Consider the following 15003-nt stretch of genomic DNA (forward strand, 5'->3'; position numbering starts at 1 on the left):
AAAGGTCCCAGAGGGAGCCCTTGTCTATTAGTAGTCAGGGACTCCTCCTGAACCTTGCTAATCCCCATCCTGCCCTCAAACACTAGGTGGGCCCTCCTGGCCCATCCAGGCCCCCAGGGAACCTGTTTCCTTAAGGGCAGTTTGTGGCGCTCAACCTCCCCTATAAATATGCCCATGACTTGCAGATGTTACCGTTCAATCTGTCTCATAGGTGCTTTGCCCTAAGACAACACCAGGCCTCTTCGGCCCTCCACACCCTTGCTGAGGCCTCAGCTTTCCCAGCTTGTACCCCTTTCATCTAGCTGAGCCCTTTAGCTCAGGTCCACTGTGCCAGACCTGGCTTCTGGGCTCCAGCCCCTGTCTTGCCCTATCAGGATCTGGACTCTTGGCCCTGGTTTCTGCCCCTCAGGCTCTGGTCTCAGGTCACTACTACTGTCTGTCACACCCAGGCATTAGCTCATTTGGCTGCTGCCAGTTATGGTTACAAGGAGAGCCTAAGACAAATGAAACAGAAAGAGATTTGGTTTAAAAGCCTTTTGCTCAGTTTGGTTTGCACTTGCTGTACTTTATGTCTCATCAACCTCACTGTTTCCACAGTGTAGAGAAAGTTAGTTTCTACTTGTTTTGTGTATGAGCCTTTCACATGACAACACAGAGAAAAAGCATTTTTAAAAGGACAGGAAAAGGCAAAGTGTAAACAAACAAAAATTAGTTGAGGGACTGAATAGTGGTAGTAGTAGTACCAAAACTTATTTTGTTATGAGAAGTCCTTGATTTCCAATTAATTATGTCCCTTTAATTGTACTCACTTCATCTCTAGCTAAATATCAAGATGAACTCAAATAGCACTTTGCCATAAATCTGTACAATTAATGGCAACCGCTGCAGGAGGAGGCATAACTTAGCGAATGACTGAGCTTTGTCTGAGTGTTCTTGAAAAACAGTTCATGGAAACATCCTTACAGAGGACTCCAGGATACAGCTGTTATCCTGGATACTTTTATATAACTTACACAGAAACATTTTATACAAGTGTTTTGACAAAATGAAAAAAGTAATAATTGTCGACAATAGCTAAAACTAGCATATATTTTCCCAAGGGTGAGTGATCTGGTTCCAGATTTGCATGCACAAGGTCATAGCTTCATCCTATTAACAACAACATACTGATAATGTTAATTCCTATTTAGATTAATGGGAAGCAGGATAATAAATCACATTGGAGTTAGTAACAAAGCACTTGTTCAGTAGCTATCCTTCAGACATTCATTTTTTGACCTTTTATCTCTATCTGTTCAGCACCAGTGCAATTAATCCCCAATTCCAAATTAGGACGGCAGGAGCTGCCATAATATAGTCAGAATGGGGAGGCAACTTAGCTTTGTGATAAATAACTACTGATCATAGGGAAACCTGGGTCCTTTCTAGACTCTGCTGTTGACCTGCCATAAGACTTTAGAATAATCATCTTCTTTCTATGTCTCCATTTCTGTATGTTATCTGTTATATGCTTCCATGTGTTTGTATAGTGCCTTGAGTAGCTAGGCTACACTGTTGTGTGAAGCCTGTAGGAGTTGTTGCTGCTTGTATTACAACAGCATGATAAAAAACTGGTCTTGTTAAATATTATCAGTAATGTATTTGGAAAGCTACAAACAATGCTAAAATACATGTTGGGGTGAAATCTTGGCTTCAGTGAAGTCAATGGGAATTTTGCTATTAACTTGAATATGATCAGGACTTCATCCTCAACTAGGATTTTGGTAGGAAAGTTACTAGATAAAAGGTAGAAAGTTGCATTTGAAGGAATAGCAGAAAAGCAGATAGTTGCTGTAGATAAATTCAAGGAAAAAGGAGAAAAGCATTCAACAGATTATGGCATTTTTATCTAGCAATATAAGATACTGAGTAGTTTGTTGTAGCATTTTAACTTTTATTTTAATAAACTGATAGCAAACTTTGCACAGTGTACTTCCAAAACACCATTATCCTGGTAACAGGGAAATAGCCTGCCTACTTTTATTAAGTCTCACACTAACAGTAAAAACGGGGCTATGGACAAATCACATAAATCCATTAAGCTTCTTTAAAAGCCATAATGCTGGCAGTCACAACTCCCCACTGATGCACATAGATACCAGATGTTAATGCACAGTGCTATGAATGTACAGTACCTAATGCTAACAAACAAGTGAAAATGCTAGGGCTGTTTGACTGGGAAAATGAATATTTTCTCTAGTGAATTTATTTATAACCAGACCAAAACCTCTGAAAAACAACATCCTGCTCCCACTACATATATTTTCATCTTAACCTTATACTACATGCAAGGACAGAGGTCTGCAATACTGGGAGATCCTTTATGCTTAAGAAATTCCTATTGGGGTATGAAAGGGATGAGTGTGTGTGTTTATGCACACATTTATGCGTATGCATGCACGCACATGGGAAAGGCCAGCCTCACAGTAAGGGAAATATTGTCTCAAATATTTATAAATAATACAAGACATACAAATATTTAATGGAGGAGAAAACATTTTTCCTGATGCTGGAAGTTATGCTTGGAGTTAAGAAACTGAGATTTAACCTAAGGGGGGGTAAGTATTTTCCTCATGTTCCCCTTTCAGCTGAAATAACCAAAGAATAGTAGAGCAGGCAGCTATTGTGTGGTACTAAACTTGATATGGCATGGATATATATTTGATTGCATCAAAAAGTAACGAGATGTACAAAACCCTTATCACTGCTGGTCCTTTAAGGACTATAAAACTCAGGTTGAAGGTGGTGAGCACATTCACATGGCTCTTTCAGTTACTACTACAACTCTTTGCTTTGAGCTTCTGAAGAGCCCTCTTGATATATCTGGATAAGATTGAATCCCAATCACTCCCCATTTCAATCAGTGGAAAGCCTTCCGTTCAAGCAGAGTTGGATCAGACCGTTTGTGATTAATTACTAAATCTATACATAATTTTCAAAACCTGAATGACAAGAAACATATTTAACATATTCAAGATGAGGTTCCCACCCCCTGCACCTCCATTTAACATAAAGGGGGAAAAAACCTTGTCTTGGATTTGCGTACCAGGACTGAGGCCAGAGCTGCTGCCACTGCCGGTGCTGCCTACCCAGGGTGGCTTGAGGTAGCTTTTGTGGCAGGGAAGTGTTGGGGAGACCATGCAGTGCAGCGGCAAAGGGTGCACAAGTGAAGAGGCATGGGAGGGACCATGAAATGGTAGGACTGCTGCTGCAGCTCCAACTCAGGCCCAACCTGACCAGGGACCAGAGCCAGAGCCATCAAAGGGTAAGTGGTGGCAGGGGGGACAAGTGGCAGAGGGAGGACAAGGGGTGAAGATCAAGCTACCAGCCCCCCCCCCCTCTGCTTTCCCTTCCATTTGCCCCGCTGCCTCTGCTTTTCCTTCCACAGTAGTTGCAGGGAGGAAGGGGGAGAGGGAAGACAAATCTAAGAACTTCCAGTAATTAGATTCTATGTATGAAAAATTGAAACAAACGTATAATTTTCCTTAGAATCCAAGGTATAATCTAATTATTGGCAGACTGTTTTTCATTCAAAGTAATATTGGATTCAGGTAAATATGATAAGAGTGGATCAGAATTGCTTGTGATTCACCTAACTCTGTTCCTGTTATCTTCAGCAGGATCTTTGGCTCCTATTGAAGTGAACAGCAATGCAGAGCACATGTAAATAATTTTCTGTGTAGGTTTCATGTAACTCCTTCCTCACTCTAGGATCCTACTGTCTCCCAGTTCTGTACTAAATAATGTGCTTTTTTCTCTTCCCCGTTCTTCAGTGGATAGTTCTGTGTGTAGTGTATGGGTTTTGATTTCATAAACTATAGGTACACACTGCTGTCTGGTATTTTGGAATAGAAAAGTAAAAAAAAATGTACCTTGCACTTGGAGCAAAGGATGCAAATCTAGTAGTGGTTCCCTGGACATGTGGAGACTTGTTCAACATTACCAAAAAAAGTCTCTCACAGACACGCTTTAATTTTGCAACAGAAGTTTCTCTGTATGTCACCACCTAAAGCTGATAGGTGGAGCTCCCCTATCTGCATCTTCTCATGCCACAGGGTGCATGTGTAAAAGGGTGCCAGCAACTGGGGGTGGGGGATGTGGCAGGCCAGTAGGGGGTGCTCCTACACTGAGGCACCCATGTCACTGTGTCCAACCACCTTCCAGGCTCCAGGTACCTCCCTGGGGGTGCCTCACGTCTGGCCAACCCCCTTCCTACCCTGGGGGTAACGTAGCCACCACCCAGGGTCTGGACTGATCCTAGCTCTGTGCCCCCTGGGAAACACAAGCCTAGTAGCCCTTGAGAATACTCGATCCACTTCAAGAACTTGGGATGCTTCCCTCAGTCAGAAGCACAAATAGTGGTCTCCTTTAGTCAGCCAAACCAAGGGGACCCCAAGGCATAATCTAGCCCCAATAAGTCTCCCATGCTAGGTCCAAAGGAGAACTTTATTGGTTACAAGGAGTAGGTTTGGAATAGGGTACAGTGTAGAGCAATATCAGAGAAATCCCATAGAGCAAACAGGGTGGATGTGTAGCCTTTGATCACACATCTGAGTTACTGCAAGCTATATATCTAGTTAGATCTCAGGTAGTTTACTCATGAGCATCATCCAGAAGCACATGGAGAGTCCCTCTGGAGACAGGCAGGTCATTGATCATGAGTTTCAAGAGAGAGAGCAAGTTTCAGATGGTCCAGCTTCTCCCTCTTAGTTTTCATCATGGCAACTGCCTCTCCTCCTGGGCAGTCCTTAACTTATATAGATCTTATGACCTCATTTATCAGGTCTAATGGAGGCCAGCATCTGTTGGCTGCCAGCCAACCAATTTGAAATGCATCACTGGTTGCCGGGTAGACTGGCAGGGTCCCTCGCCCCCTCCCAGTTAGGTTAGCATTGCTTAGAACAATAGGGAGTTTAAGCCCTCCACCCAGGTGGGCAGTCACATGGGCAGAGGAAGCAGGTTTCCCCCCTCCCTCAAGAATGTATCCAACTCAGGTTACAACTCACTGTCACCTAAAGAGATGGGATGTGTGCCATCTGCAGTGACCATGTTAACCAAATTGTCACATAGCAGTTTTTGGGGAGAGACAGAGGTGACATTCTGCCACAGGGGAGATCCCCCATCCGCAGCTGCCAGTACCTCCCAGCTGGGATATGGATTTCTGAGGATTGGGGATATTTCCGTGCTGGCTGGTGAGTTTAAAGCCCCAGTAGGCAGCCAATGTCAGGCTGCATAGTGAGGCTTTACGCTGCCACATATTCAGTCTAAGTCATAATGGAAACCTGCCATAAAGACCTGAATATGTGGCACAGTTAATGTTTATCATATGAGTCACAGGTATCATAAATGTAACATCTACCAAGACCAGGGTCATCCCTGGTGGGGATAGGGGGGGCAATTGGGGCAACCGCCCTGGGCCCCACATTTTGGGGGGCCTCGTGGAACTGGGTGGAGAGGCCATGGTGACTCCAAGCCACCGCCACCGGCTTTGTGTCCAGCTGCTCACTACCTCCTTCCCCCACCCCACCGCCGATGGTGGTGGCATTTTCTTCACATGCAGGGTGCATGGGATCAGGGCAGAAATGGGGCCCCACATAGGATGATTTGCCCCGGGCCCCACACCCTGCTCAGGTTGGCTCTGACCAGGACCCTAAGAATGTATTTACTGCAAGGTAGCTTACTGTGCTTTCCAACCTCTTCAAACTCATATGTAGTATCATCCCTGGAACTTTGTATGGAGAAGCAGTGTGGTGTAAATTAACCTTTAAGCACACTTTACACTATTTTTCCATGTATTTTTACCTCCCTAAGGTAAAATGTAGTATTAGCCTGTCTTACATCCACACAAGAGTATTAAACAATAGTAGAGCTAGAGTTTAAGCATAGCAGCTTTATATCATTGTAGTGGTCTCCTAGGAGTTGGTCTTATTATTAGTTAGTAATCTAATCATTAGCCTTTGGATTTGGGTGAAGGGGATTAAAAAATAAAACCATGTTTTTCTTATCCTCTGGTGGTAAAATCTCTCCAGCATAAATGTCTTATTCAAAGTCCTGAGCTGAATCTCACCTAAGTCTAGAAATGTGTTTCAGGGGGGTGATGGAGCAAATGTGCAGGTGTCACCCACCAAAAGTGGGGGAAATCGCATCCATGGATGTACCTGTGTATCAAGAGTAACATGTTCTGTAGAAATAAGTTTTGTCTAAATAAGTAATATTCTGTCACATTGGCTAACCATGTAACCACGCATTGACTAACCATGTATTTGCATTCCCACATTTACAGACAGAGATCAGCAGAGGAAAGACAGACTAGTAAAAGCAGTTGAAAGATATAAGAGGGAAATCATGCGAATCCTTTCCACTCCATCATTTAATGCCAGGAGCATTTCTGCAGATCAACAGAAGGTAAGCAATATTCTTGGCCAGTTATTATCCTGGGATCTGACTACGCTTGCATTAAGAAAGCAGCAAATCACACAAAATGCTAACAAACTTGCAATTAAGTGGTTTTAGTCTCACATGATGGTATATGCCTCTAATGCAGCAGTAAAGGCAATTTTATTAATTCAAACTACAACTTTTTCAAGTTTCAACCAAACAACTGTATTTTGTTTACTACTGTTTTATTAAATAGGGATAATATTTTATTTAAATTTTGCTTTTGTGGGTTTTTTCTCCTCTGAACAAAACCTATTTGTTGCTCTCACTCTAAAATTAACCTACATGCATGTTCTGAGTGAACTACTAGGCTTGTAGGTTTGCCATAAACTGCAATATGAAAACTTAGTCGTGCTTTATGCTAGCTAGAACTCCCACCTACACTGTTGTTATCCTTACATAGCCTCCCTGCTAGCAGTATGCATGTGTGCACACACACACTTTGCTCCTTTGAGCTAAGGCGTCTCATCAATTTTAACTTGGATGATAATTTCTAACCAAGAACTGCATCGGTCTTTGGAGCTGATCAAGTCTAATATTAATATTTGAAAACAAAAAGCAATACCTTGCATTTAACACTTTCTATAAAATCACCCACTTGAAATAATTTAACCATGTACTTACTGGTATTTCTATTAGGAGCAACCTGTTTTGTAAGAAGATTTCAAAGGAACCAAGTGTAAAAGGTTTCTTTACTGTATTGATTGAGACACAATCCTGCAGCCTTTAATGCCTCATATTTCCCTTTTCTTTATTTCAGAAAGACTTTTTTTTGGTAAAAATAAGAGACTCAAAAAACTGGCTTCATTTTTCTGTATGTTTATCAAGTGTCAATTAGCAGATGGCTCCTAGAGTAACACTGTAGAATCTGCTTCACTTGTGCAAATACAGTGGACCAAATCCTGATGTCACTAAAATAAATGGCAAAACCCCCATTGAGTCTGTGGATTTCATCCCCCATGTCTTGAGTTATTGGAGAACATTTGGCTTTTGATTTTAATTTGGGCCCCAGGAGTGCTAGTATCTACATACACATATATGCAAAAAGGAGTGAATGATACTGTCCTAGTTGGTGCAGCTTTGGTTGAAGGTTTGTGAGCTGTGTCTACAAGAAAGCACCATAAATGGGAATACACAGGAACCAAAGAAAGGAGGTCTTTTCCCTCCTGCTGCCAGACCATCATAATAGAGATCTAGGCTTCTTTAAAAGGCAAGGAGAACAGGCAAGGTACTGGCAAGGAACACTGCAAGCTCTGGAAGTGCGTCACAGAGATTTTGCTCAAATTGCAAACCTCTGAGCTCTAGGAATCAGTGATATCACTTTCAGAGCTACTGATGGGACATCAGGCTTTGTGTTGGAAATCTTAAGCCTCACACTGAGTTGAAACAGCTTTGGTTCATTGTTTGACAACTATTTTGTTCTCTACTTTGCAGTTGCCACTGTCAGATAAGAGCTACCTGCACTTGGCATTTGTTGAGAAAGGATGCGCCATTACAAAAAGAGAACCTCTCTCTTACATACCTTACCAGAAATCATACTCAAGGATTCCATCACCAGTTTTGGCTGCGAGAGAGACCATACATGAAATTGTTCAGCAAGCATCATCTCAGACTCCTGCTGTTAGACCAATTTGGTGGAAGTTATCTTCACCATATAGGCCGTCTCACTTGCATGTGATGGGTAGCAACAGGAAGATGACGTTTCAAGATTCTTATAAGAAAACATACAGTGGTGATCTCCTTGACAAACATTCAGACTGGTTCACAGAAAAAAAGCAACCTTTTACCCCTCAAATTTTAAAGACATCAAGTCAGTCTTCTCTTTCAAAGTACAGGTACTATAATCCTCCCCACAAAAAGATGAGCCATTGCCGGGGAAGACAACCCCTTAAATCAGCTGCAGCGTACAGTCAAAAGCCAAGCAAATTTTACAGGTAAAACACTGGCAGTTAAGAGGTGTTTATCACATGTTTGCAGATTAGTAAGAAGAGTCTGTGTAACTTTAGCAGTTCGCTTGCAAATACATACATCTAGCCAATTCTATTAATTTTCCTTTTCATCTTTCAGTTCCTTAGAAGAGGGACATCTGAGATCACATCCAGATTACTCTACATGGCAACTGCTTAAGGTTGTTGTATCCAGTCTAATATGGAAGTAAAAAAATACATATATGGCACCAATATTTATATACAAAAGCTGTCCTCTTTCTATGTCCAGTGCCATTTTAGAGATTGATACAGAGATCCTGGTTTTTGGTGTTTCAAAATTAAAATTTCTCTGATTAAGATAACCCAATATCCACACTTTTCTGTGATTTTATTTATCTCTCTCTCTATATATATATATATATATAGAGAGAGAGAGAGAGAGATAGGTAGGTAGGTAGGTATCAGTTGAACACAATATTTTATTGATATATTTACAATTTTAAAGCAATTTGGAAACCTACCAGTACTTCAATCATTATAATAAAACAAATTTGAACTATGTGTAAATGTTGCCTTTTGATTTTAGGTTATTTATCATGGAAAATTAGACCTCTCCCTGCCCACTTCACTCACCAGGACATGGGGCCAGCTGCAGCTGTCCTCCCTCACTTTGTGGCACTGAGCAGCCCTGATAGGCCAATGCCCCTCACACCCAATCCACAGCCCCACAGCCCTGCCAGTACCTCTCACTCCCAACCTGCAACCTCCTGGGCCTTTCCTTATTCCTGACCCACAGCCCCCCACAGCCCTCCTGGTGCCCCTTACTCCCAACCTGCTGCCCTCTGCCCCCAACCCGTCAGTGTCAGAGGAATGGAGTGGGTGTGTGGGGAAGGTGGGGGAGTGCAGGTGACATGGTGGGGGGCCTGGAAGGGGCACTGGTGATGCAGGAGGAAGGGTTGGGTGGCACAAACCACATGGCAAGGCGGGGGCATGTGCCTCTCCCCCCAAGATTTCTGGCCCCACAGTGGGGCTGGACCAGCTCCAGAAAGGAGCTACCTCTGTGGCCCATCAGGTGGGACCCGGTGCTAGGGGGAGTGCCACATTGCCATGGTGAGACACGGCAGCAGCAGTGCAAAGTTATACCCCTCCGCTGCTGCCAGGTGGGCAGGGGATGCCTCAGCTTGGTGGCCACAGTGGTGCTGTGCTCCCTCCTGTGCTGGATCCTTCACACTGGGCCGCGGAGGCAGCTCCTCCAGAGCTAGTCTGAGTCCACTGTAGCCCTATGCCCTGCATCCCACTACTTAGCTTAAATAATACATTTTCTCTGTACAATGCTGCTTATACAGATCATTTGTACTCATGGACTTCATACTCAGACGTCTATTGTATATGAACTGGCCTGTTGCTTCCAGTAGGCTGCTTTATAAAAGCATTAGAATTACTGTAATCTTGACATGTTATAAAATCAGATAATATTCCCTATAGGGTTTTCATTGGCATTATAAAATGTTAATAAAGAAGCATTAAAAGACCTTTTTCCTTTTTATTTGAACATGGTAGGACCATGAATTGCGGTTTATCAAACCTCAAATACCACATTCTCCAAGCTCACAGCTTCAGGAAAAGTGAGTGAATAATGTGTTCTCCCTTTAAAATTATTTCTTATTACATGTCCAAGTGGGTGCGTGATGTTACTTTGCCATAGCAACACACAACAGCAATGTAGCTTCTGCAGGCGACTGCATGTGACCCTGGTATAGCACACGACTATGGCAAAGTAGCTGCTAAAAATGTGTACCATGCATATGGTGCAGTATGTGCTGTTACTACACCATGAGGTAGTGTTTCCAAAAGGAAGTACTAAATCAAAGCGCAGTAACAACATTGTCATAGTGACATGTAGACACACCCAATAAGAAGCTGACACAAAATTGAATCAGGGTTGGTTAAGCACAAAGAAACTGGCAAAGTGCATAGAGCTGAAGTAGGAATATTGATGACACAGCCATTTTGCTACCCATATGAGGGATTACAGGAACAGGGGACTAGAAAAGATCTCTTGGCCATCAAGCCCAGTCCTCTGCAATTGCAAGAAATCACATCATAATAACCATCTCATAACTTTCTCAAGCTAATAAGAAATATATCATAATAATTATAACTCCTTCCTATTGCTAGCAGTATTTTTAAATGATACATCAAAGGCTAAGAACTTCAACAGTGATTGGTAATATTTGCCTTTCCAGCAGTAGCTGTTCTAAGCGAGGTGGATTCTCAGATGCTCTTTTGGAAAATCAGGCCTCTTTAAAAGTGTACCTAAACGAGGCAAGACCCAAAATTATAGTTGTTACTGAAATTGATCTTTATTTGAATTAGCCTGATCCCTGTGAATTACTAGCCAAATAAAAACTTTCTGGGAAATTTCTTTGATATTTTAATCCTCAGGATTTCTGGAAAAATCAGACCTTAAGCAAGAGTGGCAAACATAATAGAGTCTCTCTTTTGAACATCAAAATCAGTGGTGTTGGACTCAAATAAGAGAACACTGGTAGTGGCCCAGGAAGAGCACCAAGATAAGCTAAATTAAGACACTGAGCAAGAAAACTGCTGGCAGGAGCTGCTCTTCTGAAAGAGTTCTGGTTGAGTAACTTGAAAGAAAGACCCACGTTTCAGAGCAGTCTGCCCACATTCTACCCAGCTCCTGTAAACAACAATATCTGGAGACTGGCAGCCAGCAAGCTGTCTATATAACAGCAAGGACATAATCAAAAAGCTGTTTTCCTTTCCATATCCCCTGAAAAGGAGGATATAGTATCCATACTTTAAATTAGCAGAGAACTTGATTTGGTGGAATACCTTTCAGTTTTCATTAACAAAGACTTTTAGGGCATGTCTGTGCCTCAGTTACAGCATTAGGCACAGGTATGAACAGGTGTTCATTTCTAGCACTAGAAAATTCTGGGAAATTTCTGCCACTAGAAATCTTTCCAAAAGAGGGAGCAGTACAGGCAGTTCCAGCTTGTAGCTTCCCCTTTTCCCCTGCTCCCTGCACCTGCCCCAGACCAGGGTGATCCAGGTTTGGGGAAGACTCAGGGAGCAGCAGCTGCTTCACTCTTCCCAAGCCCTGAGAAGAAAGGAGCAGAGGGGAAAGGCTTCCTGTGCCTTCCCTAGACTAGGGTCCCTCTGAACTGGGGAAGCACTGGAATAGCTGCTGTTCCTCCCCTCCTGGTCTTTGGGAGAAGGAGAGCAGTGGGGCAATGCTCCCCACCCATTCCCTAGACCAGGGTTCCCTAGTCTCAGGAAGACTCCGGGGGCAGCAACATATTAACTCCTCCATGATTAGGAGGAGTCAATCTGTAAGGAAATGCCCCGCCCATCAGAGTCTGGGGAAGGAACTGGTGAAGCTTCTGCTTGATAACAGAGGAGTCAAGCCTACAGGTGAGGTGTTCATTCAAGTTGTTAACCTGGAAGATCTTTCTCCTCGATGGGGCCTGTTTCCTATCGGAGAAACTGAATGAACACCTGTAAACTGGCAATTTCTACTGGGAGAAAGGCAACTCTCCTGGTAGAAACATAACACCTGTATGTGGCCTAAGACGTGCCATTCTCACACTGTGCATACCACCTCCTGAAACAGAAGTAGCATAGCCACCTCACTGTGGCACTGCATATAAGCCAGTAGGCTTTGCTTCTCTGGTGTTGGGTGCCACACGTCACTGAGGCAGTTCACTGCTTATAGTTTGGTAGGTTGCAAGGTCAATATGACACTGTCTTACCTTATAATGGAGCAGTGTTACCATGTCCTTAGGGCTTGTCCCTACAGTGGACTCTTCTCCTGGTTAAACATTTCTAGGAAGTGTTGGGTTAATTGACAGAATTCTGATCACAACTAACCAGCAGGGTAGAGAAGGATACATGTTCAGCATCTTGTTAGCAAACCTTGATTAAACCCTCCTGGGACCTTTCCTACAGAAACTCCATAATTGACCCATACAATTTTTCTTTGCCTACATCAATTCATCATTCATCAATTCATCTTTAATTAAAAAAAGTTATACCAGTTTGCACTGTAAGTTTGTTCATTTTCTGTATGGGATAATCAAAAAGTCTTGTAGTGCCTGGATATTGTGATGATGGTTTATGCCATGTTTTTGTATAGAGAAGAAGAGTTGCAATACCTTCAGTTCCTTCAAGAAGTTACAGATGATATTTTGATTAGAAGTTGTTATCACAAGGAGTAAGTACTTCAAAGTTACTACTTATTGATCTGAAAAACCAAATTGTGGCTGAATATACAGAGAGTGGTGAGCCTAGGTGAGCCTAACGGCTTTAATGCTAATTTTGAAACAGTCTCAACTTGTCCTTTCAAAGTGTTCTGTGGCTTTTACATTTTGAAAGAATTCCCAATAAAACACAAAGCTTAGAAATAAAATAGGAGGTTCACTGAAAATATTTTCTATTCCCCAATAATGTAGGGTAGAAATAAATAGATATTCTTAGGATGAAGTGTCTACATGAAATGACAAATATACATTATTGCTATAAGTGTCCTGGATTTTAAGTCTGGTTTTGATTAGATTCTTAGGGTTAAAAATGACACAGAACTACCTTGAGTCTTCCTCATCAAAATACATCTTAAAAAGGGAGCTTTTACTCTCAAAAAACGAAAGGTAGAATAAGATAGTAACTCTGTAATGATGCTTTTTTGTTTAAAATTACAGTAGAGCAATTGCATTGTTCTGCTTGCTAAATAATTAATGAAGATCAAAAACTAATACACCGAGCCCACTCAGGTACCTACCTGCATCTGTGTGGAGTCTTCAAGTTGGCTACTGAAATGGTACCTTTCATCCCACATGCACACATTCTTTATAATGATATTTCTAATAGTGAATGTTTTGGGAGCCCCACTAAATAATAATGCTCTGTTTGCCCGCAGCCAACACAGACGAGATAAAAATCAACATTGGTATAGGTGTCCTCTCAGTTATGAAATTATCTGCAGATTTTTTTCAGCATGGTTTTATTTCTTCCTCATCAGCGATAAGTATAAGCAGTATAATTTCAACTCTTGTTTAAACATACTGTTGCCCACAGCCCATTTTTCATTTCCCAGGAGAATTCATAGGATCATAGGCCTAGAAGGGGTCTTCTGGGCCATTGTGTCTAGTTCTTTGCTGTCACAGAGGGATCACTTCCTATAATCCCTACTCTTCAGTTGTTCTTAAAAGTAATAAAACTCTTATTAGTTAAGGAAGCTGTAATAAAATCATTATGCCAAGAAATATATTGATAAATCTAAGTAAGAATTGAATAACCAAAAGAAATCTCTCCAGCTGCCACTAAATGAACAGAAAGGTTTAGTACCTGTGTGGTTCCCTTGGTTTGAGTATCGGTCACAGGGTCAAAACTAAATTCATCTGCTCTGCTGTGGTTTCACAATCCGGTTGGCACCAACTCTCTTTGCTAACCTAAGGAGTGTTCCCACCCACCATACATAGTTATCTAGGTTTATGCCTACATTTGCCTGACAGCCCTGATTCAGGAATACAAAAGTTAATTGGACTGCCCTGGTGTTGGGCTCTGGGAGAGTCCCAGTCTCAGCATTCCTGGCATTGAAGGCCTGGGAGTTCTTGGTTTCAAGAAGAGACCTCAGCTCTCAAAATGTCATGGAAAGAGGCCACAGATCCTCTGGTTTGCACCAGCAAATGAAGCTACACTAACCCTTGAGAGGAATGAGAGGAGTACACATAACACCCTGTAAAATAGAATCGCAGCAAGAATTGGTAGCTATTCCTGTATAAACTTTGTGACTCCTTCACCTAATGCCTGTAAAAGCAGACATCACTGCACAGCCTTTCTTCCCCTCTCTCTACCTTGCAACTCAAAGCCACGTTTGTCTGATTATGCTCTTAATGCACTATAGTTTGATGCAGGATGTCCATGCTGCACTCTGGCAGGGTGGATGGCTTTATGTGGACAGTATTCAACCACTACAGTGATAGACAGTACCAATGAAATAAGGATGATAAAAAGCCTTGAGCAGTGTCCAAATATTGTGCTGGAGAATCTCTAACAGCAGAATTTAATTTCTTTAGAGATCCAAACTTCAGATCAATAATAGTTTCTGTTTTAAATCCCAGAGTTGAATTGCTAAATGGGTTTTAGCGACAGTCTATAAAAAGAACAAGTGGTAGCCTCAGTTTATCTGTTGCAGGATTAATATAATGAATGCATATTTTAGAGCCTCTATTCATCTAGTCCAATATCTGTAAAGATAAAAACCTTAAGTGCCCTCTCCAGCTCAGACATGCAGTATAATGCTTGAAGGATTCTGCTGAGACTGCCAGATCATTGCAGATACATATTTTTCATGACTGTCTGGTTTCCAGTCACTGGGCTAGAGCAAGATCTGAAATATGATTGCAGAACTTGAAGGTTTAATTTCCTTATCCAGTTAAGTTTGTATTTCTTGTATGTCGGTTTCCATTAGTCTGTCTTTTACTTACCTATGGTCACAGCCAAAAGGGAAAATATGGAGGCAGACCATTCTGAAAGTATGTCTGTTGTAGGGAACATATTATACATAAGCATATCC

General features: G+C 42.0%; 1 protein-coding gene across 1 annotated transcript in view; it reads left to right on the forward strand.

Annotated features, from left to right (window-relative positions):
- Positions 1–15003, forward strand: part of LOC149873658 (spermatogenesis-associated protein 7 homolog) — a 65378-nt gene that overhangs the window by 29692 nt on the left and 20683 nt on the right. The window contains exons 4-8 of the mRNA XM_090048974.1: positions 6323–6444; positions 7912–8411; positions 8545–8605; positions 9966–10030; positions 12565–12642. Of these exons, the coding sequence (XP_089905100.1) occupies positions 6385–6444; positions 7912–8411; positions 8545–8605; positions 9966–10030; positions 12565–12642 (764 nt within the window). The 5' untranslated portion in view covers positions 6323–6384. The remainder of the gene's footprint in view (positions 1–6322; positions 6445–7911; positions 8412–8544; positions 8606–9965; positions 10031–12564; positions 12643–15003) is intronic.

The sequence above is a fragment of the Crocodylus siamensis genome, chromosome 1 (assembly GCF_052110815.1).
Source record: "Crocodylus siamensis isolate JL-2025a chromosome 1, ASM5211081v1, whole genome shotgun sequence".
NCBI lineage: Eukaryota > Metazoa > Chordata > Crocodylia > Crocodylidae > Crocodylus > Crocodylus siamensis.